Source organism: Anabrus simplex, chromosome 2 (assembly GCF_040414725.1).
Source record: "Anabrus simplex isolate iqAnaSimp1 chromosome 2, ASM4041472v1, whole genome shotgun sequence".
NCBI lineage: Eukaryota > Metazoa > Arthropoda > Insecta > Orthoptera > Tettigoniidae > Anabrus > Anabrus simplex.
Genome location: NC_090266.1, coordinates 1100404150 through 1100431584, shown reverse-complemented (window position 1 = coordinate 1100431584; position 27435 = coordinate 1100404150). Strand labels below are relative to the sequence as shown.

The following is a 27435-nucleotide window of genomic DNA, read 5'->3' as shown; positions in this document are numbered from 1 at the left end:
CATTGTGCTTATGGCGATTTGGCTGGGCCTTACAAAAATCTGCATTAAAGGTGGGAATTCCTTAAAAACGGGCACGTTAACACGGGGTTCTAATGTATATGAAGCTACAATTCTATATTACACTAAGAAATATCATCTGGACTCCACACAAGTTTTAGGATTGACTATAGGAGCAAGATGCACCATTACTCACACATTTCACAACTTTTGTAAGAAATTTAATTTGGATAGCCAATTTATTAAGGATATTGGGTTAGCATCCCTGAACGGCTCGTTAACAATAGTAAGACATCATTTATACTCTTAGCTATATCTTTGTCCATAAGGAGTTCCTCATGGGTTTGAAAATTACTGAGTGATACAATTTTTATTAATTATAGGTAGGCTATAATATTTCACGACCTTTGTAGTTGTCAATGAACTTTTAATGTAAGCTTTGTGTTTTGGCACCCTCCTAATGTGGGAAGCAGAAATAAATGCATTTCTCTCTCTCATTTTAATGCTGTTCAATGATAATTATTTAGTCACTGGACACAACATGTGCACCATTCTCACCAGCAAAGAAAGATGATGATGATGATAATAATAATAATAATAATAATAATAATAATAATAATAATAATGTTATTTGCTTTACGTCCCACTAACTACTTTTTACAGTTTTTGGATATGCCGAGGTGCTGATTTTTGTCCCGCAGGAGTTCTTTTACGTGCCGGTAAATCTACCGACACGAGGCTGACGTATTTGAGCACCTTCAAATACCACCGGACTGAGCCAGGATCAAAACTGCGAAGTTGGGGTCAGAAGGCCAGTGCCTCAACCGTCTGAGCCTCTCAGCCCGGCAAAGAAAGATAAAGGTAATGGAAGTACCATCCCAAGGTTAAAAGATAAAATTGGAGTTTAGTGTGGTCATAGCCACATGACCTCCATTTTAGCATGGAATATAAACCACAGGGAGATGATTTTCCATTTCAGCATCCTGCATGCTGTGGTGATGTCCGGTTAAGATGTCACTGAGTTCTCATGACTACAGTGAAATGTAGAGCATGTTAATTGATACAAGCATACAAAATATTTTATTCTGTATTGTTTGCTCACCTGACCAGCAGTTATCTTAGAAGACACCTGTGAGGGATTAGGTTTGCTGGAACTTGCTGATCCTTCAGCTGCAACACGTTTTGATGGTATTTCTGCTTGCTCCTCTTCAAACTCAGCATGCTGTAAAAATTGTTTGAAATTGACTAGGCTATAAAAACATGTTAAGAGTTCCAAAAATTGCCAAGACATGCATGTACAGTATGTATTCTTTTCCTTCCTCCAGGACAAAGATACAAGAAGTATTACCCAGCACCATACAGTCAATAATACCAGCCTCTGATAAATACCTGCTATCTTTGTCCAAAAGGTTGGTTTATATGGAAAACGAAGTGGTAACTTCAGCAGTTTTGTCATAACATAATTATTTTATGTAAATAATGGAATGGAACAAACAAATAACAAATCATGACACACACAGAAAGACAGGAATATGAATAAGGACACATAATACAGTAAATACAATCACAAGTACTGTGGGAAGAAGTACTAGAGAGACATGGACAAACATGAAAATCTTAAACCATTAGGCTCCTTCTGTGTTTGTCCTGTGTTCCTACCCTTTTACCACAAGACTGAAGATCTGTCAAGGTGGCTCCTCTATAAGTGCAGAAGCCCACCACTTGATAAAGCTGGGAAGCATAATCAAAGTCATTGGAAGCTGATAGGAGATAGATGTGGCAGAGCTGAGATGGATAAAGGGAGAGCCCATCTTTGTGTGGTCAGCAGTGTATGAAGATGTGGAGATTGTCCTTGCCCTTTTTGTTGTTCCCACTTCCAACACTGACTTGCCACTGTGTTTATTTTAACACGATCTTTTACCCATGGCTCCACATACATGGAATTGTTCACTGTGATCACTCACAGTGTAACCACGACTGGCTTGATTACACAAATAAAAAATGATAATATTTGGAGAGTTGTTATTTGCTGATATCTACCCATTTCCTTTGATCCAAACCATTTTTGGAACATGTCAAATCCCTTACTGAGCACCCCTGACGGTGTCTCATGTTTCTCGAGTAGTTTGTCGCAGCGTTAACAGGCAGAATATACACCAATGTACCAATAGATGAATCCGTTAAAATTACAGAAAACCACATAAAAGAAAACATTTCACTATAAGAAACGAAAGAAACAATTAACCTCCTTAGAACAGTATTAAACCAAAATTGCTTTACTTTCAACGACAAAATCTATTGTCAAAAAGAAGGGTTAGCCATGGGCTCACCATTATCAGGTATTATAGCAAACATTATTCTAAATAACTTCAAAAACTTTTACTTAACCGTCCAGCATTTTAAAGCAATCTTACACTGGAGCAGATTTGTAGATGACGTATTATGCACATACGATAATGGTGTCGCAAATGCGTAATAATTATTAAACACACTAGATTCTTTTCACAAGTCAATCAGGTTCACAATGGAACCAGAAACTAACAAAAAAAATACACTTTTTTGACATGGCATTCATTAGGAATAATGACAACCTGTCATACAAAGTATACAGAAAGCCCACTCGTATATCACACATTACTGACAACGAATCGAACCACCCTTACACACACAAAGCAGCGGGACTGAATACAATGATACACTGAGCTATTTCTATACCAATGAGCACAGCAGACTTCAAAGAAGAGATACAAACAATTAAATAAATCGCAAAATCAAACCACCACCCTCTGGGCACAGTAGAGAAACTATTAAATAAACAAACGAAGAACACCCAGAAAACCACACAGAAAGGGATAAATAGGTTGTTCTCAACTACCTTAACAAGAAATACAAAATAGCTAACATTTTCAAAAAACAAGGTCTAGAAGTAGCCTTTAGGACGAACAACACACTACAAAACACATCAGCAAATGCAACCTGAACAAGAAAGACCCAGTCTCCAAGTCAGGAGTCTATGAACTCCAGTGCCAGGAACCTAACTGGAATGCCATACATATAAGCCAAATAAGACATAATTTCTACACAGGATACAAAGAACACAAAAACATGATAAGATACAACAGACATGCAGCCTTCGGAGAGCACATATGTGACAGTTCACACCATTTCACAGACAACACAGATCTAAAAATCTTGCACATCGAAAACAAAAGTAAATCTTTGAATATAAAAGCAACTGAAATGTACATCACAATAAAATATAACGTAACCAACCTGAATGAACAGACAACTTTTAAAATTACTCCCTATTCTCACTACGTACTTAATTAACATCTGGATAACATTTACACTTTTTGATTAACATCTGGATAACATTTACACTTTTTGCATAAGTACTTCATGAATCCCACAGGAGGTAGTCTCTGACTTAAAGGTCTGGAATGTAGGTTACAATATTCATATCTGTAGTGGGTTCTCTGAACTTACGCACCGTCCTCGCCACTTGAGACAATCTTTAAATAGATTATCATTTATTACTAAAACAAATCTTACAAAGACTCTCTAATTAAAAAATGTAAATAAAATTACCAGTATAATAGGGAGACTATTATATACGTATTAAGAAACTTTGCGTGATTTTCTTTTAATTGTAATAAGAGAAATAATAATAATAATGATAACGATAGCAACTACAATGATAATGCTAAGGGAACACTAGGGGTAGAGCACCTGAGGGGGGGTGCAGCATGTCATTGACCTGGCCAAGGGGCAGGGGAGTGATGTAACAGATGGCAGTTGGACTGGCAGCCATTTGGATTCGAGCCAATGACCAAGGTTTTTCAAATGCCGCACAAGGCAGGACGTCATTAAGATCAGTTCCACATTTCAAATTCTTAGGTGTTTTAACAGAAATAAACAAATTTTTCCAAATATTGAATGTGACTTGGTAGAATCTGCTGATGTTCTTTCAAGAACGAAAAATGTCATTCTTTGTTTAACAGTGTGTATTTTTATTCCTTGTTTAATAATGTGGTGTTTTTTTTTAAAGGTATGTTATAGTGCAGTGATCTCCCCAGAAATTTTCATCAGCCGGGTGGCAGGAATGAGTAGCCGGGCGGGGAATTCTACCTAAAAAGTTACGGTATTGTAAGAACATATATCCTTGCTCAATAATATAATTTTATAATGTCCTGATCAACATGATCCATTTTAAGAAGAGCCAAGTTGGTGCCGCATTTTACTAATCAACGAAAGACCTTTAGAGAACAAGGACTTGATAATTTTAGCCTACAAAGTTTTATCTAATTCTTGTCATGTGATATTTTTATCCTTTGGTTTTAATTTGATATTCAAACTATAGCTGATGATGTCCATGATATAAGGACGAAACATGTACTAATTCATTATTTTTTGCTATTGGCTTTACATCGCGCCGGCACGGATAGGTCTTATGGCGACGATGGGATAGGAAAGTCTAGGAGTTGGAAGGAAGCGGCCGTGGCCTTAATTAAGGTACAGCCCCAGCATTTGCCTGGTGTGAAAATGGGAAACCAGGGAAAACCATCTTCAGGGCTGATGACAGTAGGGTTTGAACCCACTATCTCCCAGATGCAAGTTCACAGCTGCGCATCCCTAACCGCACAGCCAACTCGCCCGGTCTAATTGATTTTAATTGAACTGATGTTTGTATTGTAAGGTGGGACTTCCGTGAACTCTCTTGTAAGATATACAGTGACAATATGGAAACATTATGAAGTTTATAGTAAAAGCCCATTAAAAAGGTCCTAGGGAGAACACTGTGTAAAATTTATATATAACTTGGGTGTTCAACAGATTGAAAAGATTTTAAGTTACATTCCCTTGTTGTAGTTAACATTGCTGCCCACCATATAGCAACACCTATAAAATTAACTTCATTATCACAATCTGCTGATTGAAAATTGATATGTTCAGAAGTGTTGTTATATATTATAGTGCGAAGTTTCTCGGTCTTTCTTTAGTAAGTATTCTACAGACACAAATTCTCTCCAGTATCAGGATAGATAGATAGATAGATAGATAAGGAATGGGTGAGCCCTGCCTTCGGAGGGCTCCACACGTAAGTCTCTGAAGACCCTTTGTGTCCCTTAAACGGGTTTGACTAGTCCAGCCCTAGTGCTCCTATAAAGGATACCAGTGTCCGGATGTTGGCATTCCTGACGTCTTCCGGGTTCACAAAGTGTGAGCCAAGATATCGATGTCTACTGCTTGCAAGAGTCTCGCACTGACACAACACATGCGCGGAGGTCTCTTCCTCCCTACCGCATCTTCTACACATTGGATCTTGACTGATTTTCATGATGTATGTCTCTGTAAGGTATTGTGGCCTGTCAACAGTCCAACTACCATTCATATTCCGGTCCTATTCAAGTTTATTAGCACCTTTTAATATCTTTGGCTGGGCCCTTCGATATGTTCACGTGCCTGCCTTGCTATGGTTAGCCTCTTCCAAATGTCTAAGTGAGACTGGTTTGTCCACTGGGATATTACCAGTTTCACACTTTGGAGTGATACTCCCAGGAAGGGCTCTGGTCCTATGAGAGGACCTTTTGAGCCTTGTTTCGCTACTTTGTCAGCTTCTTCATTTCCACTGATACGAACCCAAAACAGGGTAACTGGGCTAAGTTCACACAGCTTATCTAACATCCTTTGACACTCCCATACCATTTTTGATGTTGTTCTAACTGCACATAGTGCTTTTAACGCTGCCTGGCTGTCGCTGCAAATGGTGATGCATCTCCTACGCCCAGGCATGTTCCATATATGTACAGCACAGGCCAGTATTGCATATACTTCAGCCTGGAAAACAGTAGCATATTTACCCATGGGAAGGGAGAGCCTTGTCTTAGGCCCCCAGACCCCGTGCCCGTCTCCATTCGCAAGCCATCTGTGTACCATGTACAGCCCACAGACCTAAGGCGGGCCCCAGCATTCGTGACCCACTCCTCCCTCATGGGTATCACCACTGTGAACTTATAGTTCAGATTAAAACTAGTCCCCAATCTCATTGTCGTAGGTCAGGTCTGATGAAGCCTTGTAAGAATAGAAGCATGACCTCTATTCGGATTCTTAACCCTTACCCCTCGAATTAAAGTTCCCTGCGTTGCCTCTACTACTCGTATTTTAAATGTACATTTTTATCTTATATGATCTTTCATGATTTTGGAGATAGCACTTGCTTTTAAATGATGTAGTTAGGCTATACACGTTTACAGCAAGCTATACTGGAGCAAACAAAAGCAATATGTGGAATTTAAGACGCATTATTATTATTATTATTATTATTATTATTATTATTATTGTTATCCATACCAATTGGTTTCGTTAAAAATTTTAGTGTACAAATTATCGCTAAAAAGCAATTGAAAAACTCTATTCATTCTCTGTTTTCATACCTCGCGGTAGTTTGTAGGCTGAAACCACTGTAAACGGCAATTTCTTGAAATCTGAATCTGTTGATAATTGTGCCAGCCGTCAGCATCAGGTACATGTTGGGTTACGGTACACAAACCGACCATCGTCAGTTCACTTTTAGGCATCGTGAAATGCTATTAGATATATTCATTAGGAGCAGAGGTGCAAAAATACTGTGGTTTTGTGTTTTGCCTGACATATACAACATATATATGACTAGCTGAGCACATGGCGACCACGTTTGTTTACTATCGCTCGAGCTTTCATGTGCGTGAGTGGACAACTGACGGCTACACTGCCATCTAAATAATAGATTTTTGACTGACTGTCGAATAGTATCTGGATTCTACAAAGTTCCACGCGGAACCAAAGGATGGCAGTACAGTATATCATCGTGTATTTCGTCGGCTAAGAGACGGCATTAGGCATAGATATCAAGGATAATTTAATAAAAAACCACCTATTCAATACTTTCCACGTTTAACGTGGTTATTCTCTACATGATTTTATGTAGACTTATTTGGTCAGGTACATGTTTCACCCATTATTTTGGGCATCTTCAGCCTGTAAACAACCTTTAGGTCAAGGTTTGGGACCTTTTTAACCAATATAAACATACTAATATATACACTATATACAATATATACATTATATACAATATATACAAACATAAGTTAATACAGTTAAGTTTTTTGGTCCTAATCTATCTAATATGAAAAATGTCCAAAACTAAAATGGATCTTCTTTTCGGTAAAGAGGATTGCATATCGGGGTTTATGTGACCCCTATATCATATTAAGTTCTTGACGTACCGTGTCTGGTGACAGGATGAGTCGTCAACAATAAGTGGAGATTTGAACTGATTGTTGCTTGTAGGTTGGTCAAGATTGAAAATATAAATTTAAATTAAATGTGTTTTAACTTGGCAGTTCTATTCTGGTTAACTTAAAATGTTCAAAAATAAAAATAAAATGAAACGGATCTTCTTTTTTAAATCATAAGTCTTGAGAAAGGGTGATATTGAAACTGGGGCTTATTTGACCCACGATTTTCATTTTCATGTTCTTGACGTAACTAATATTTAAATGTGTTGTCATGCACAAGCGGAGATTTAAAAGCCGATTGTTGTAGGTAGACTGGTCAAGAACGTTGTGAATGAAAATGTTAGCGTCTTGACTTTGGGTCTCATGTAACGTCAAGGAATTGACAAGAGTACAATATTAAGCTGTTTCATAGTTTTAGGCTGCTGCTTAATTGAGAAGAAACTCCTAGACACTTGATACAGTCTTGTGTGAAAATTGTTCCCGTTGATGTGTTGCTTGGTCTTTGGGAAGGATCTTAAGAATATCTGTAATGAAGTAGAAAAATAATTTTGAATTAAAAATTTAGAGCACGCGTTGTGATAAAATGTATTAAATTAACACCTCTTAACTGTAAAATGACTTACTTGTTCAATTAATACTAGATGGACCTGTCTGTTCCGGCAGCGCCTGTCTTATCACCATTTCTACTCCTGGTGTTGTACTGGTGCGGTAATGGAGGGGCGGGGCATGGAGGGAGAGTGGGGGTAGGCTGGTCTATGGGCGTGTGTGCTGTTGCTGGAGGGGAGTTTCTAGAAGCAATATGGGCGGGTTTAACTTTTGGCATGGTGGATGAAGCATTTGAGTGTGGAGATTTAAATAATTGAGGGATTTTGTTTTGATCTGAATTCACGATATTAATTAATCTAGGTGTTAATTCGTACAAAGGATTTTTAATTTCATTGACGTCCATTACCGCACCAGTACAACACCAGGAGTAGAAATGGTGATAAGACAGGTGCTGCCGGAACAGACAGGTCCATCTAGTATTAATTGAACAAGTAAGTCATTTTACAGTTAAGAGGTGTTAATTTAATACATTTTATCACAACGCGTGCTCTAAATTTTTAATTCAAAATTTTTTTCTACTTCATTACAGATATTCTTAAGATCCCTCCCAAAGACCAAGCAACACATCAACAGGAACAATTTTCACACAAGACTGTATCAAGTGTCTAGGAGTTTCTTCTCAATTAAGCAGCAGCCTAAAACTATGAAACAGCTTAATATTGTACTCTTGTCAATTCCTTGACGTTACATGAGACCCAAAGTCAAGACGCTAACAGTTTCATTCACAACGTTCTTGACCAGTCTACCTACAACAATCGGCTTTTAAATCTCCGCTTGTGCATGACAACACATTTAAATATTAGTTACGTCAAGAACATGAAAATGAAAATCGTGGGTCAAATAAGCCCCAGTTTCAATATCACCCTTTCTCAAGACTTATGATTTAAAAAAGAAGATCCGTTTCATTTTATTTTTATTTTTGAACATTTTAAGTTAACCAGAATAGAACTGCCAAGTTAAAACACATTTAATTTAAATTTATATTTTCAATCTTGACCAACCTACAAGCAACAATCAGTTCAAATCTCCACTTATTGTTGACGACACATCCTGTCACCAGACACGGTACGTCAAGAACTTAATATCATATAGGGGTCACATAAACCCCGATATACAATCCTCTTTACCGAAAAGAAGATCCATTTTAGTTTTGGACATTTTTCATATTAGATAGATTAGGACCAAAAAACTTAACTGTATTAACTTATGTTTGTACATATTGTATATAATGTATATATTGGTATGTTTATATTGCTTAAAAAGGTCCCAAACCTTGACCTAAAGGTTGTTTACAGGCTGAAGATGCCCAAAATAATGGGTGAAACATGTACCTGACCAAATAAGTCTACATAAAATCATGTAGAGAATAACCACATTAAACGTGGAAAGTATTGAATAGGTGGTTTTTTATTAAATTATCCTTGATATCTATGCCTAACGTCATCTTCAATATGGAACAATAATGAGAGTTGTTACTTGTAATAAGAGACGGCAGGCGAGCGGTGGGCGATAAAATGCCATGTCGGGTCTCCCCCGACATGCGACTGGAACGGGAATATCGTAATGTCGGGCCTCACCCGACAGACGAGTGGTAAAGGTTAAAAGACCATCCTGCGAGTGACCAGAGGCGGTAAGCACTCATTCCCGCCATCTCCTTAACATATAAATGTAAGGGGAAGCCATAGGATGGCCTCCATTGCACATATCAGGTATCAGGAACAAAGCAACTTGATAAGATACTACCCAAGCAATATGCTTAACAGTTACTTACCCTTTTAGTTCCGACTGTTGGCACACTCTTTGATGGCTGACACTCTTCAAATATTCTGCGGCACTCCTGAGTTACACTATCCTCTGGGCTTGAAGCCCCTGTATCATTGGGAAGAGTAAAATCTTCCATTATGGAGTAATCCTCACTATCCACAATATCTGATGCCGTATCTTCAACTTCACTACCTAAGAAGAAGAAAAATAGAACAATTAAGAATAAATTTCACCATTTACTACAGTGTTATTTCTCTCTACCTTACCAGAAATTTTGTAGGAAAAAAAGTAAACTGACTGATACTGTTGAATACTTTTTATAAAGTAAGTACACTGTCCCACTAACTTCAGTGTCTGTAAATAATGCATAACATCCTATATTGGTGGAACTACCGACCAGAGGGTATCCACTCAAAAGGTTACGAAAATTTAACCCACTGGAACTTTCAAAAATTATTTGCATGTAAGTCAGACCGAGATATCTCACAGTATGCACAAGTCTGAGTCAAAGACCAGGTGATCGAGTTGAATAAAATCTTCCATTATTGAGTAATCCTCACTATCCACAATATCTGATGCCGTATCTTCAACTTCACTACCTAAGAAGAAGAAAAATAGAACAATTAAGAATAAATTTCACCATTTACTACAGTGTTATTTCTCTCTACCTTACCAGAAATTTTGTAGGGAAAAAAGTAAACTGACTGATACTGTTGAATACTTTTTATAAAGTAAGTACACTGTCCCACTAACTTCAGTGTCTGTAAATAATGCATAACATCCTATATTGGTGGAACTACCGACCAGAGGGTATCCACTCAAAAGGTTATGAAAATTTAACCCACTGGAACTTTCAAAAATTATTTGCATGTAAGTCAGACCGAGATATCTCACAGTATGCACAAGTCTGAGTCAAAGACCAGGTGATCGAGTTGAAATAAACACGCAAGAGCACCAGACGAGGTCACGTACTTCCCCCTTCTCTCTTCAATATTTACTCCGAGGAGAACTTTGCAGAAGCTTTCTATGGTCTATACATGGTGAGTTGATAAGAGTCGGTGGAATCATTTAATTCTTGACATTATACAGAAGAATTTGTCATGAAACCGTCATTGAGAGAAACTAAGGAACTGACATTTTTGAAAAGTTCAATTGAATACTTTTTTTGTTGCTGTAAATTTATGTAAATTTTTATGTGTTTTATTTGTGGTGAAATTTGATGGATTTAAAGGAATTTTCAGGACTCACAGAAGAGACAATTATATTTATTTAATAATGGAGTGTCAGGTATTTGAGATCTCCAGTAGTATGTTTGTTGTAACCCATTTTTTGTATCACCCTGTAGTTGCCATGTGGAGACTTGGCACTTATTTTCTTCTCAAACATAGTTTCTCAAGTTTTCGCTGCCCTCTTAACTTTATGTGATGGTGACTCAATGAAGACAGACTGTCATTTTAAATTTTAGCACAGTGAATTCGTCCTCAGTTTTTAACTGTAACACACTGCACATTTTAGACCAAGAAGTCCACAACCTCGCCATAATCACTTGTTTTAATTTCATAATGTCTCATTTGTTTTCATTCTTTTCTTCATTATGTTTTAACACTTTTTTTAGCATCAGTTATGTTAACACTTTAACCTTTTTTTCACTGAAGATGGCTCAAACGAGTTGAAACATGTATGACTATTATTACCTCCATCTAATGATGAAGATGTGTATTGAATAGGAGGACATATTAAATTTCCATTGTAAAGTGAAAACCGTCAATATGGAATGATTGTAATATCTTGTACCTGAATTCCTTCTTAAAGAGGAAATTCCAGCTACTGAATTCACTTCAGACTTCAGTTTACATATGGATATGTGTTCACGGGCGCTAGCAGTTTGAAGACAAAGGTGAAAACATTTCAAACATGTTATCAGGAGCAACAGAGATCAGCCTCACAGCCATTGCCTTCAAAGTTCATTCGCTGAACGCAATGTCGAAAGAGCTAGTAACATCATTACAAAAAGACAAATGTGTTACTAGACAAAACTGCAGAAAAACTTGAAGTAAGAAGCGCGGTATAGGAAATTATTACAAGCGTAGGCGGTAAAACTTCCACTGACAGTTCGCAAAAGATAGGCAAGAGCTCAAACATGGTGCGGCTTGGGCAACATCATGTTATAAAGGGTTGCCACCGCTGCATAATTAAGAGGAGAGAAGACCGCTGGTCTGGATAGGTTAGAGTATGGCCTGGACTAGTCTAGGGGAATGGAAAGGGGGTCTGGGGGCGTAACCCCCTAGGGTATGTCCTTAAAGCAGCCAACAAGCTTATAGCATCCCCTGGTGGTGGTGGTGATTTTTGTTTTAAGAGGAAGTAGAACCAGGTAACCATCCTCTCTGAACAAATTAAGTCTGTACAAAAATGAAAATAATTTTAAAACTACAGTATTTATTAAAGGGAGGAATTTGAAAATGATTTTTTAATAATATAAAAATATTTTATGAAGGTGAAAAGGACACTGAAAATTTGAAATTTAGAAAATCTTGATTAATCCACTCTCACACATGAAACGAATGACAGGATCAGCAGTATTCCCGTCATTGGCTAGTATGAGTTTGAGTTTCTCCTGAAGACCGAGGTTCCGTTTTAGGCCAGAGAGATCGGCACATTCTGCGAGGATGTGGGCCATAGTGAATTTAGTACCACAAGAACACACTGGAGGGTCTTCCCACTTCATGAGGTAAGAGTGCATAGATCTTCCATGACCTATCCTCAACTTACATAAAACTACGGCATCTCTCTGTGAAGGCCGGAAAGAGGACCACCACACGGCAGTTGTCTTTTTAATTGCTCTCAGCTTGTCGGGAGTTTGGATAGCTGGCCACTCCGATTCCCAGGACGCCAAGATGGGTCAATGTAACTGAGAAAAGGTATCTGTTAGTGGTAAAAGTACAGCTTCTTTTGCAATTTCATCCACAAGTTCATTTTCCACAATCCCAACGTGGCTTGGGAGCCACTCAAAAGTGATTCTGGTGCTAGCATAACCTACCCTGGCTAGAAGGTCATGAATCCACTGCACCAGTGGGTGTTGTGGGAAACAGATGTCAATAGACTGCAGAGAACTTAATGAGTTGGTCCATACAAGAAAGGTCTTTCTTTCGTCACCCAGTGCAAACTGCAGAACTTCTAAGATGGTGAAAAGCTTCGCAGTATACATACTATGCACACTGGGAAGCGAGATCTTCATGCTAATAATATCAGAGATGGAAGACAATCCTACATTTTCCCCGATCTCAGAAGTATCCATAAAGACGTGATGCGTGGCTGGATACTGGTGAGCAAAGTCCTGGAAATACCTTCGATGAACAAAGATGTTCATGTTCACCTTGGGTCCACAGAGTAGATCTAGCCATATATCTGGCTGCGGAACTACCCGATAACCACATCTAACTCACAACACAAGCTATCAATTCGAAGCCCAACTGGCCGTATGGCACTCTGTCAGGTTTGGTACCTCTGGAGGTATCGGGAACTGAAGATGCAATGATAGCCTGGATGTTGCAACATTTCACAAATTCTAGAAGTGCACTTGAGGAGTATTGGCTGCCATCTTTTTCGTAAGTGTGGAACTCCTGATTCAGCGAGTATGCTCCACTATGGTCAATACTATCCAAAAGTTTCAGCGTAGATCTTGATGCTGAACCATAATCCGCCCTACCATAGTCCACACGGGATGGAATCGTGGCCATCATCATCACCACTCACATGCAGTTTCCAGCTGTCAGGCAGGTCTGCTTGAAACATATGCCTCCCCATCGTGTACAAATGTAACAACATGCACAGTCATCCCTCCAGGAAGTGTCGCTGAGAAAAGCATATAAAGTCTCTTCATGCAGAACCTCCAACTGATGGATGTGGGGATGCTATGTTAGTCACTTTTGAAAATGGAGATCCAGGAACCTCCAGGTGTCTACCACTGATAAGACATTGTTTTGCAAGTGGAGCTCTGATTCAGGATGCACAACCCAACGTCGACAGAAGTGTACAACTGAGGTTTACGCTGCTGAGAATCGAAAACCATGTTGTAGGGCCCATCTGTCGACTCAGTTGCTGTAGCTCTCTCAGCAAATGCCATCCTTCCGGAGCTGTAATGTAGAGCTAAATTGTCTACATACTGCAATGGAACAACTCCAGGCCCGGCAGCGGCAACTATGCCGTTGATGGTGATTGTGAACAGTGTGACACACAGTACAGATTCCTATGGCACTCTATTATCTTGAACATAATTGTTACGGGGTTACCCGTGGAGCAGAAAGAGGTTAAAGAAGGTGCCGGGGTGAATGGGTTTATCTACAATATCAAAATTAATTTAAAACTTGAACTGAAGGTTATATTTCTTCAAATAACAACAACTTAACAAATTTTCACTTAGTGAACATAACAACATGTCAGGTACAAAAGCAATCTTGAAACCAGACTAGGAAAATCCAAGATTAGTGAATTTAACAGATTCTGGGCTTCAAGCCCCTAGTTTTACAATTCCACAGATACCGGATCCAGTTTACAACTTTAATTCAAAACAAGGATTCATTTAGTCAAGGACAGAAATCTCCTAATTCAAGAGTACTTGCTCCCAAAATACAATATCTAGCCTTCCAGAAGCACTCGTTACTCTTACAAAACTTTGAAAAAGAGCTAACAGGCTCACAGTTTCTTACAGCCCGCTCTATGCAATCTTACATCAAAACTTACAAATCTCTGGCCTCTCAAGCCACAATTTACAAACTGAATTGGTTTTTACACAGGGGTATCTAGTACCCAACCTACAGGGCCTTTGCAAAAAAGAACAGGTTAAATGAACGGCCCGAACACAAACTGAATGGAGGCGTACACTGCACTCCCAGATAATGAAAAATCACAACCTACAGGGCTCTCGGCCAATGAAACAGGAGCTAATCCCAAGCTACTTGAGGTGGCGCGCATGGAAATAACTGTAATACATTACAGAAAAAAAAGTTACTAAATCGCAGACACCTCAAACCTAGATGAAGGGGAGCTCGAGAGGGTAACTCACTCTCTATCCCCAATTTACAATTAAAGATTTTATGAAGTTTTTTACATTAGCTGAAAAAAGTTACATTTTAGAAAAGTATTGTTTCATAATTAAAGATTCGGGTCTTCCCCTCGGATTAATTAGTGGATACAGCAAGAAAGATAGAATTTATGTGGCCATTACCTTGTAGATGTTCTGCTGGCCGAAGAAAGAGGCACCCCGCCTCCTGCCTTAACATACACACTTATAAATACGGTGATCAATTGACAAAGAAACATGAAAAGCCACAGTTTATATACCCTCAGGGAAGGTTTGAGAGGATTCTGGGCTTATCCATACACACCCTCTCAATTTTAATGGTTAAGTTCAAAAGTTACACTCAAAATCGAACAAGAAGCCTGTGATAGGTTGAAAATTAATTACAGAATTTTTTCAATGGCCAGATTCAAAACTGGCGGAAAGAAAAGGAAGTGTTGCCAACCCAAAAATAAATGAACATAGATTCAGTTATGGAAAACCTACGAATATGAAACTTCTGTAAGTTATAAGTTCTTCCACCTTGCACCAGAGTGCATGATCAGAGTTGTTTTTTTTTTTGGTAGTGACATCTGTGGAAAAATGTCCAAACTTCTTGATGTATAGCAAACGAAACCAGGAGAAATTCAATCAGTTTAGGAAAGTTAACAATAACACAATTACTTAATATTTCAGTGGTGACATCTTCTGATTAAGGTTCCAAGTTCATGTAGTATCAGTTTCACCTTTTGATCGATAGAGGAGTTTATTAGGGCGTTATTTTAAATGAGCGGTGTTCACCTTTTGATCAATACAGGAGTTTATTAGGGCGGTTATTTTAAATGAGCGGTGTTGAGGTGTACCTCCCGGTACAATAATATTGAGAAAAAGCATTCCCTACTCAGACTCGAAAGAGCCCGATCGAGATTATGTTCTTAATAAACGTAGGTAAATTACCCCAAGATTCCCACAGGTGTAGTGTGGAGACCACCATATATTGTTTTAAGGTTCTTCCATCTCAAAAAAACATGGCGACTAGATGTTCCTTCCAGAAAAAGGCATCCTGAATGGCGCTCACCAGTCTGTGGTGGCAGAATGATGAGAGCAAAAACCACACTGGTAGTTAGTCAAGAGACCCTTCCCTTCCATGGCTCACACAAGTCGCCATTTCACCATCCTCTCAAAAAGATTACACAGGCCGTTCAAAAGGCATATTGGCCTTTAACTATCCACAAGCTTTGGATCTTTATCTGGCTGGGAATTGGTATTACAATTCCTTCACACCATTGAGCCAGATAAACTCCTTCACTCCATATTCCATTGAACAGGGTGAGGATATTCTTGAGACATTGGTCAATCAAATGTTTGAGCATTTTTGATTGTGGATTTTGTTCAGTCCACGAGTTGTGTCCCTGCATAGCATGAGTGCACACCGCAAATCCCACTCTGTAAAAGATACGTTATAAAAATACAAAGTAATAGAGGCAAATGGCAGCTGATGGGCCTCTGCCTCGCGCCTGATAGGCAGAAATGCAGGGTCGTATCTCCCAGAGCTGAACGCATCAGCAAAATGTGATGTGATGTAATCTGCAATGTCTGAAGGAGTCATAACTATATCACCATTAATGGAGATTCCAGGGAACGAAGGATTGTCCCAGACTCCAGCAATATGGCAGAGTTTGTTCCACACTTGTGATGACGGAGTATGTACTGTCATGGATGACACATATTTTTCACAAGTACAGTAGGTTTCTTACTGTCTCAAATCAAGACATGGATTTCAGCGCGAAGGCGCTTGAACCCAATATTGTTGGCCATTGTAGAATTCCGACGATAATGCTTAAAAGCCTGTTGGCAATCACGTATGGCTGCTTTAATTTCATCAGACCACTATGGGACTTTTTCCCGGTGAGGGATGGCAGATGATGTAGGTATTCCCCCCTCTGCAGCAGCCAGAATGCCTGTAATGGAAGAAACGTGGTCGTCAACAGACCTCAGCACTTCTTCGGCCTTCTGTAAACTGTGGCCAATTTGCCAGTTGAAGTAACCAGCGCTTCAGTACTTCAGACTGTCTCTGATTGAAGAACAAGAGAAATATCGGGAAATGGTTATTATCACAGAGGTCACTGTGTACTTGAACCGTAACGGGAGAACTAGCGCACGGCTGCACAAGGTGACATCCAGATGGAAGAATGTGCCATGTAAGCTACTGAAATGAGTAGGTTCCCCTATGTTAAGCACACAAAGATCGAACTGTTGATCAATTGCTCAACAAGCCTCCCCTAGCACAGGAAGATGGAGAACCCCAGGGGGTGTTACGGGCGTTCACATCTCCAAGCAAAAGTAAGGGAGGAGCTAAACTGAGCGATCAAGTCCTGGAGTTCATGCAACTTAAGACTGTAGTGCGGTAGAAAGTACACGTTGCATACTGTTGTCATTACAGGCATGGAGAGTGAAATGGAATTGCGTCCAACTGAGTTAGTAGCAGGACATTTTCACTCAAGATGTCCGAAATGGACTAGGGTACAGACGCCCCCAGTCGCTGAGCCACCCACAACTACTCGGTCCTTGGAACAGAGAAGAAATCCTCTCATAGTCGTGCTGTGTCCAGGCCTCAGACAAGATTCCCATAGACAAGCTATGGTGGCTACATTGACAGATATCTGATTGATTGATTGATTGATTGATTGATTGATTGATTGTTTGATTGGATTTCACTGCAATAGTGCCATTGTGTGGATGAGCAGTGCAACAAAATTAGGACTATTGTTTGTCCATCTTTCATTGACTTATCTGCCATTCTCCTCCATCGTTGTCATCACCATCCACAATGATGAGTCGTTCAGTCTCCATTTTCTCCCCAGATTAGAGAGATATGGCAACTGAACACTCCATGGGTGGATACCCATCTGACTGGGAATGGTGGTCCTTCTTCCTGGGAGAACAAGGTTTCCCAGAATGGGATCGAGCAACAGGGCATTGGGGCTTCCCGCTCTTGCTCATCGCTTTCCTAATATTTAGAGGAGGTCCAGCGGGTGGTTAGCCAGGTTTCTTTGGGAATGCGGTGACCCCCGGTTGTGTTGGAGAAGGCTTTTTCTCTGACTGTTTAGGGGAACTTTGTGTCCTCGTCTTCTCTTCCCTGTTGTTCTGGGCATTAGGAAGAGAGCTGGAAGACTGCTGGAAGGTCTCTCAGCCCTGGATGGAAAAGTCTTTCTCCCCACCCTGATAGGGGAGACTTCAAAACCGAATGTTCCTGGGAAGTGCTTTTACCGGACAATGTCATTATTAACTCACTTAAAGATTTTCCAATAGATACTGCTATTTTCTTGAGATCTTCAGTTTACTTAGATGCGGCAGTTTGTTAGTGGCTAAGACCTTTTGATGCTTCTTATGTACTGGTTTGGTGAGATCCACACTTTCGTGACCTTTTCAGTGAAGGAAATGGAGAACTCTGGAGCAGCCATGGATCTGAACTTTCTCTGGGTGTCTGGATATGATAGCTTATCCAAAGTTTTTATCTACTGGATCTTCTTCTCCTCCTCCCTGAAAGTGGGACACTCTTTAGAGATTGGAGCATGCATAGCCATGCAGTTGTCGCACATATGTGGGTGGTCGTATACACTTGACACCAGCATGCTTACCTTTCCCACACATCTTACAGGTCATCAGACCTTGACATCGCAGTGAGGTTTGGCCAAATTTCTGGCAGTTGTAGCACCTCTTTGGAGCTGAAATGTACGGACGTACAGTCAGACGTACATTGAAACCTTGATTCGTTTAGGCAGGGTCTGGGCTTCGAATGTCATGTTGAAAGCGCCCGTATCGAGCAGTTAGTCGCTGACACGCCTCTTTATACTTCTCACATCAGTTACACCCTGACAAGCAAGGTATCTGATCATGTCATTATCAGAAGCCTTAATCGTATCCTTGTGGAAGAGTACTCCTTTGCAGCAGTTAAAGGATTTGTTCTTCTCGATGATAACTGCCACATGCTCAAACATGTTTGCTTTAAGTAGCCATGTAGACTGCTCAACCGACAATGTCTTTATAAGTACAGATCCAGTGCGAAGTTTCCACATCTCATCAACTTCACCACAAACAATTCCCTTGAATGCGTTATTACTAATTAGGAAAGGACTCTCGTCTAAGAAACTATTTCCATCGACCCTGGAAGCCATCAGGAATCATGGAAGACATTCATTCATCAAATCGCTTCTTGGCAATTTTAGACACTGTCTTGAGGGTGCCACCCTTTCAAAAAGAAAAAGGAAGAGGGTTCCCACGAGTAGCTAGGGAAATATATATTCAACCTTCGGCAGAGCCCCGCATGCCAAGGTAAGGCAGCATACTCCAGAGTTTTCCCAGTATCTGGAGGTGGGCCGCTAACAACTACTCTCTCAGGAGCCATGCATCACCTCACCACAACCCGAAATTTGTGACTGGGGGAAGATGAAACCTCCACATGCACGCACTCATTCAGAAAACTTACGCTCTACCCAAGGCAGAGAGGCTGACTATACAGTTGGAGAAATAAAAATCAGATGGTTAGAATAGGAAAGAAAGAAACAGACATGGAAAGAGAAAAAAAGAGCCCACAGACCTCTCAGGCAACTCGGAGGACACCTTGTTAGTCTGGCCCTACTCCAAGGTCAATTCAGCATGGGTAATCCTGAGCTTGCCTAGCCCTCAGGATCAACAAGCGCACAAGCCCCCACACTGACGTAAAGGTCTTGGTGTCCCTAAAGGGGGTCTAGCACCCCGATGAGTCCAGCTGAATCATGACAAAAAGTACGGTTATCCAGCGCATGGCACGACAAATTCAAAATGTGTGGTTTTCTTATTCTAACCAATTACGGCAGCCCTGAGACCAGACATGATGTGAGCTTCATCGGAGACAATAAGAAACTTGTCTTCATCACAGCTGGCCAAGTTGACCAACGGCAACAAAAAATATGGTCTCATTTGTCAGATTTACATACTCCCTGTTTTAACTCTCCTATACAACTAAGAATACTTCTAGGGGCCTCTGTGCTACTTCAGGTACCATTTCAAGTCCATTTTTCTATGTTTTTTCGCCCGAGATTTATCACACGAAGTGCCCCCAATTTGGCTATCAAAATGTTTGTAACTGCTTGGTTGCACATTATTGAATGAAGATTACGAAGTTCACAGAAAAACTATCCGTCAAGACCTCCTTCAGAGAAATCAAGAAGAAGGCAAATATATTTTTATTGATCATTGAGATAGGTGATGAAAGCTGGTTCTATCATTATGCACCAGAAACTCACTGACTCATTGATAAAAAGTAGTAGTAGTAGTAGTAGTAGTAGTAGTAGTAGTAGTAGTAGTAGTAGTAGTAGTAGTAGTTTTTTTGTTATGGCAGGGGAAATCTTTTAAAGACACCACCTACCCTCTTCACTCAGTCCATTCTGGAACTGCTTGTCGGCATGACATGACTTCAGCAATATCAGATTTATTGTTGTTATATCTCTCCTAACATCCCTTTTGATATTTTCAAAGCTGAAGTAGATGTAATAGTTCAGGACTGTATGGCGTCAGGTATTGAATCTATCATTCTCGGAGACCTAAATGTCAAGTCGCCTCTGTGGGGGGCACCAACTGCAGATCGTAGGGGAGAATATTGGGCAGAATGGATAGCGACCCTAGACTTGGTGGTTCATAACACTGGAATCTTACCAACTTTTTCCAGAGGGAACTCAGAGTCTTTCATAGATGGCACCTGCTCAACGCAGAGTATTGCATCATTCATTGTTGACTGGGAAGTTATGGAAGATGAATCTCTCAGCGACCATCATTTTATTTATTTTCAAGTTAAGGGATCGAAGAAGCTTAATGATATCACGAAAATGGTGTGGAACTATAATTGGGAAACTTTTAAAATTGCAATCGAGTGGATGTCACAAACTGTAGATACAGTGCAACATACTCTAAAAGATGTAACTGCTGTTCTTAAAGATGCTTGTAGGACCAGCCGATTGAGGGGATCAACAAAATATAAAACACGAGTCCCTTACTGGTGCAACAATGAAACATACATGCAAAGGAAAGACTGCAATCGCAAGAGACGAATTCTTACAAGATCTAGGAAAAAAATCAGCCAGGTCAACTTAATACAATTAGAAGCTGACTATAAGGCATCAAAGAGGCAACTAATGAAGCTAATAAAGGATTCTAAGAGAAATCTCTGGCAAAAGCTATGAGAAGATCTAGACAGTGATATCTGGGACGCGGGATATAAGATAGTGACCGGTCGAATAATCAAGAGGGTACCAGTTCAGCTCCCAGCTGATAGAATGAAAGCCATAGCAATGGAGTTGTTCCCTTGTACTAATGACAGACTTTGAAATGGAATCAGATTTTTGTGTTGCAGAACCGTTTACTGTGGTTGAGTTACAAGAGGTAGCATGCAATATAAAGACTGGTAAGGCACCAGGTGTAGATGGAATCCCACCAGAAGCCATCAAGTATGCAGTTGAGGTGGCACCTGATTGGATCTTATCAGTCTTCAATGATTTATTAAAAAAGCGTGAATTCCCCGATGAGTGGAAAGTAGCCAAGCTAGTGCTGTTATTGAAGGCAGGGAAACTATCATTAGATCCATCAGCGTACAGGCCACTTTGCTTATTAAACACCTTGAGCAAACTTTACGAAGGATTGATTAAAACTAGACTGGAGAAAGAACTTGAACAACAGGGAGGACTTTCTTCGAACCTGCTTGGATTTAGAAAGGGTAGAACCACAACCCAAGCTATTGAGAGGGTGATTCAAATACAGGCAGAAAGCAGTGAGAAATGGGCTGCCTTGATAACACTAGATGTCAAAAATGCTTTTAACACTGCTTCTTGGAGCATTATTTTGAGAGAACTTCGTAGGATGAACATTTCTCGGTATCTACAACAAATAATCGTTAAGTACTTCAAAGGACGAAGAATACGACTTCATGATTTAGAAGACCTTGAAATGAGTGCTGGCGTTCCATAGGGATCTGTCCTAGGACCCACCTTGTGGAACATTCTATATGATGGTATCTTACGCCTGCAGCTGACAAAAGGGACAACATCTATTGGTTATGCAGATGACCTTGCAATAGTGGTAATAGCAGAGAATGTAGAAGAACTGACCTTCCGAGTAAATGAATCACCGAGACGAGTTAACCTTTGGATGGTAAATAATAAATTGAGATTGGCTCCACATAAGACTGAGGCTGTAATTTTGAAAGGTTCCAGGAATTGGAAAAATGTCCGTTTCTTATTAAATGATAGAGTGATTATCCCAGGGAAGTCTGTACGATACCTTGGGGTTCTTATTGACAGGAATTGCACATTTGGTGCACATGTGAAGGCAGTAACCCAAAAGGCAGAGAAGAAGACATCGGCATTAGCCAGACTTATGCCTAACATCGGGGGACCAAGAACAGTTAAGAGACAGATTATGTGCTCTGCAGTATATTCCATTTTACTTTATGCTGCACCTATCTGGCACAATGCACTCAGGAGGAAGATTCACCGAAGAGCTATGGAAAGAGTACAGAGGAAAATGCTGCTCAGAGTTACCTGTGCATATCGAACTGTATAGACAGCAGCTTTACAAGTTGTAGCTGCCAGTATTCCCATTGACCTCCTCGTTGTAGAGAGAAAACTTTGGCATGAAAGGGGTGCGACTATATCTGCTGAAGAAAAGAAAGCCTTGAGGAACCAACTCTTACTAGACTGGCAAGACCGATGGGATGGCACAACCGATGTTGGCCAATGGACAAAAAAGCTAATACCCGACATAGGAGACTGGCTTAAATGTAGACATCGGCAGGTAGATTACTATCTGTCGCAGATCCTGACAGGACATGGAAGATTCGGCGTATACGCCATGAAGATGGGAAAGACGCAGGGAGATGGTTGTCGGTACTGTTCTGAAAGGGATACAGTAGAACACACTTTTTTCTACTGTGTTCGATGGGAAGAAGAACGAAGGAAAGCCTGCCAACAACTTGGCCGACGACTCACGCCAGGGAATCTGGTTCAGATTATGTTAGAGAGCCCGTTTGCCTGGAACACAGTAAAGGCAATGGCGGCAAGCGGGATGAAGGAAAAAGAAGAGGAAGGAAGAACGTGGCGGCGGCGGTGGCGGTGGTGGTGGTATAATGTGATTACTATCTGATGGCACAAAACATTAGTTGCACACTAAATGAGTTTTTATTTTTTTACAACTTGCTTTATATCGCATCGACACAGATAGGTCTTATGGCGACAATGGGATAAGAAAGGCCTAGGAATAGGAACAAATCAGCCATGGCCTTCACTAAGGTACCAAATCAAACCCCATGGTGCAACAGCTTCTAAGGGCCATGGCCTACCAAGGGACCGGTGCTCATCCCAAAGGCCTACAGATTACATGGTGTCGTGGTCAGCATGACTGATCTTCTTGGCCATTTTTCTTGGCTTTCTAGACTGGGGCCGCTATCTCACCATCAGAAAACTCCTCAATTGTAATCTCATATGCTGAGCGGACCTCGAACCAGCCCTCAGATGCAGGTAAAAATCCCTGACCTTACCAGGAATCGAACCCAGGGCCTCCGGGTAAGAGGCAGGCACCATCTTCAGGGCTGCCAACAGTGGTGCCCGAACCCACTATCTCCTGGATGCAAAAATAAGTTTTGTATGCGGATGAGTCCATGTGTTGCAGCGTGTGAGAGGGAAGGAACGTTCACTTCGCTAGTTGTTGCAGAAGTGTTCACATCAACTCCTGGTAACCGAATGCCCTTGTCCAAGCTTTTCCTTCTGCTGTCAGCCTGACAAAGCATCATTTTGCTCCCAGTATCGCAGTAGTAGTTACTCCCTCTATTAACTTCCTTCCCTCCCTCCCTTTCCCCTCCAAGCTCATGGCTTTGTGTGCTTTGTGCCATCAGATAGTAATCACACTCTAGTACCGTATTAGAAAACAGTATCGTAGCCAGGACTGGCCGATGGGGGATACAGTTAGAAAATGTTGACAGAAAATACTGAGGTGCTTGTACATGTATGGTGCATGCATGCATGACTTGTCATTATAAAGACATTGATACAAGTGAATTATGATGATATTCAGATTGCCTTAGAGAACAAAATCTTACATTAACATACAGAGTGGGAGCAATATGATCAAGGTCAACAGTTTTACAGCGAATAGTATGTTCACTTTACAATCTAAAATCAAACTTTTGAGGCTTCTTTAGAATTCAATAGCTCTGTTTATTTTACAATGATGTCTCTTTGAGTTTTACTTAGTTTATTGTTTACTTTAGTTTTGTAAAAATTCCATAGGGGTTCTTACCCTCAGTAATCGCCCCCCCCCCCCCCCGGCTACGCCCCTGTTAGAAAACAAAATCCAGAACATATGGTAGCCTGTTCACAGAAAGAAAATATGAAAACATGTTCTAAAAGATGGCCTATTTACTGCACCAAACTTCGTGTCTTACAAATGGGAAGAAATTCTTGAAAATATAAACATAATGTACCGGTACTGTTTATACCATAATTACAAAACTCTTGTTTTAATTCACAATGCAAGGTTCTGTTATGAATAGTAAAGATATATTACACATCTACTACAAAAGGACGGTAGAAAGATTACCACTGTTACACACTTGTAGTCAGTGTATGAAATGAAATGAATGAAAATGTCCAATAAACATTCATATATTTAGTAACGAAAATAAAGTCACGTAATACTACGAAGTAATTATCGAATTACGCAAGATTCTAATGCGTTTCATCACATTTCTTACCTTCTTCATTAAAGCACACGGTATTGACGAGTATTAGGAATATAATTTCACTTAAGGAAACGCTATCTCACCATCAGATAATTCCTCAATTGTAATCTCACATGCTGTGCGGACCTCGAACCAGCCCTCAGATGCAGGTAAAAATCCCTGACCTGGCCAGGAATCGAACCCGGGGCCTCCAATACAATGCAATACCGTATTATCGTCAAACAATCCAATATTTCGATGAGAACTCGCGAAAGGGTATCCAATGAAGAACCTATAAATTCTATACTCCCAGGGTTTTTAACTGTTAATTCTTTGTCGAGCAATCGTTTATACCGTTATATGTACTGTATTTACAATTTTCATTCGTCTCTGTACTTCAGAAAAGAGAGAAAATTTCTATTTACGAACGTACAAACGCGCATACAGAGGCTTATCTTGCAGCCTCAATGAAAGGTGCCTACCGTAACACTTTAAATATACAAAAGAGAAAATTCTACGCCAACACTATGTGATTCAGATTTTAAGACTCGGCCATCAACAAGCAGTAGAACCTACCTGAAAGGATACATCAGCACGCAAATTACTGCTCGAGAGGAACTCTGTCTCGAAGGAAACTGCTGAATACGCGCAAAAGATGGACGCACCACTAGACTAGGAGAAATAAAAACAGGATTGACACAATAAGCTGGAAGAAATTACCAGACGCTAATAATGATGGGCAGTTAGTTCGGTTTCTGAATGCTGTCGGCTATCTAATGTTATAAGCCATGGAAAATACAACAGGGATAGGCTACGTGGATCAATTTGGCCGGCCTCTCTTAATCCGATATCGCAATCTGAGGAGTATATATTACGTCACGAAAGACTATCCTACCGCCATTCTGAAGTAGAATGTTTAGACGTCCCTTTAAAAATATTTCAAATCTGATAGTAATGTTACTTCATGCCGTTTCATTGTATATTATAACATTTTGTTACAAATCGACCGCGCGTCGGTTTAGCAGTTGGAAATGTCAATACAGACGTTAGCATGGTTATGAGTTTTATAAGTTACTGGTACATGAGGATTAGGACAGGATGTAGTGAAAATAAATCCTAGGTAGATTAATCTCTGTAGAAATGATTTCGTAGAAACCCAACTTAACAGGGCACCTGTTATCAGATGTTTAAGTTGAAATTGTTCCCCGAATTGATTTTCAGTGGTTTTCCAATTGAAATGTACGTGACCCTACACTCTAATTAACAATAAATACATAAGGAGACGACACTACAGTATCATAAGTTATCAGAATCTACCAAGTACACGGAACTGATGATCACGACATCCCGATCCGAAACATAAATAACAAAACAAACACAAGGAGAGGTAGGTACAGAGTTAATAGGATTCAAAAAAATTCGAATGATGGCTGACACTGCATTTACAAACATGTTCATAATGCAGAGTATCGACAAGTGAAGCCGTAGAAGAAAACCAAATGTAAACAGCACTTCGATTCAAAGGATCTGGTAGGTAAGTCAGGTTTGATAACAAGACGATTAATCGGAGCTGTGTGTTGATTCCAAGGAATCATTCGAAATAACGTGCCAAACTACATCACTTCAATCTCCATGAATGGCGCATTCAGTACGCCTACCGAATTTTTTTTTTTTTTTTTTTTTTTTTTTTTGCTAGCTGCTTGACGTTGCACCGGCACAGATAGGTCTTATGGCGACGATGGGACAGGGAAAGGCTAGGAGTGGGAAGGAGGCGGCCGTGGCCTTAATTAAGGTACAGCCCCAGCATTTGCCTGGTGTGAAAATGGGAAACCACGGAAAACCAGTTTCAGAGCCGCCGACAGTGGGGTTCGAACATACTATCTTCCAAATACTGGATACTGGCCGCACTTAAGCGACTGCAGCTATCGAGCTCGGTCGAAGATTTCTTAACTTCACCCATTTGCCACACGAGCACGGTGTAATCCTATTCCAGATAAACTATAATCAGGATCTAGCAGAACTGGAAATTTAACGCGAGCCTCGTGGTCTACTATTAGACTAATGACGAAGCCAACTATTAAATCGATAGCCATTTTATACATTTTTGTAAATATATAATGTACGGTACTAACGAAATACCGTTCTTACCTCAAAAGGGCTCATGACTGTGCAATCCACCAGACGACAGAGCCATAACACTGAAGCGGAAATTAGTCCGAATATAGGAATGTGGTGGAGGGGAGGAGATGTATGCACTGAAAGCACCCTCGTTTTACCGCCAGGTGCCCCCTTCAAATACAGTACAGAGAATGGCAACAAATCATTGCCAAGAATTCAAAGCCTTTCTGATTATTATCGAGTTCCACGACTTATCTGGATGTATTAATTATCAGTGATCACCTGCAGTTTTCATCATTCAACTGCTATCGCACGTGGCACTGATGGCTTTTGAAACGCACGTCAAGTAACGGATATCAAGAAAATGTGATACCAGCCCTGCGTTCTTCGAGATCTGTTCCTTCTAAATGTACAACGAATGCTGGAACTGTACCTTAAATAAGGCCACGGCCACTTCCTTCCCACTTCTAGCCCTTTCCTATCCTATCGTCGCCATAAGACCTATCTGTGTCGATGCGACGTAAGGCAACTTGCAAAAAAAAATTGTTCAACGAAGTTACTAATTCGAAATCCAAGATACGCCAATCGATAAGACAAATGACCAGAGGAAACTTAAAAATTGCATTGGTGAAGCACTTTCGTTAAAGCAGGGTTCGATGAGAAGGAAAACCTTCTGTATCGCTCCATAAGCACCATTTTTCACGGAATATTACATGTAATCACTCGCCCTGCTTGACTTACCTGACATAGTAACTGTGTCTATTGTCCCAAACTAGAAATGTAGTTGAAATGATATACAATCCGCACAAGTTTTTTTTTCGATTTCCTTTATCAATGAATTACAATTAATTACACTCGGTTTATTACAA

General features: G+C 40.2%; 1 protein-coding gene across 1 annotated transcript in view; it reads right to left on the bottom strand.

The window, feature by feature from the left end:
* The window catches only part of LOC136863785 (RNA exonuclease 1 homolog), a 260407-nt gene that overhangs the window by 181550 nt on the left and 51422 nt on the right, over positions 1 to 27435 (bottom strand). Inside the window, exons 3-4 of the mRNA XM_068226090.1 lie at positions 9652 to 9836; positions 1100 to 1219 (exon numbers count right to left, since the gene is read on the bottom strand). Coding sequence (XP_068082191.1) covers positions 1100 to 1219; positions 9652 to 9836 — 305 coding nt within the window. The remainder of the gene's footprint in view (positions 1 to 1099; positions 1220 to 9651; positions 9837 to 27435) is intronic.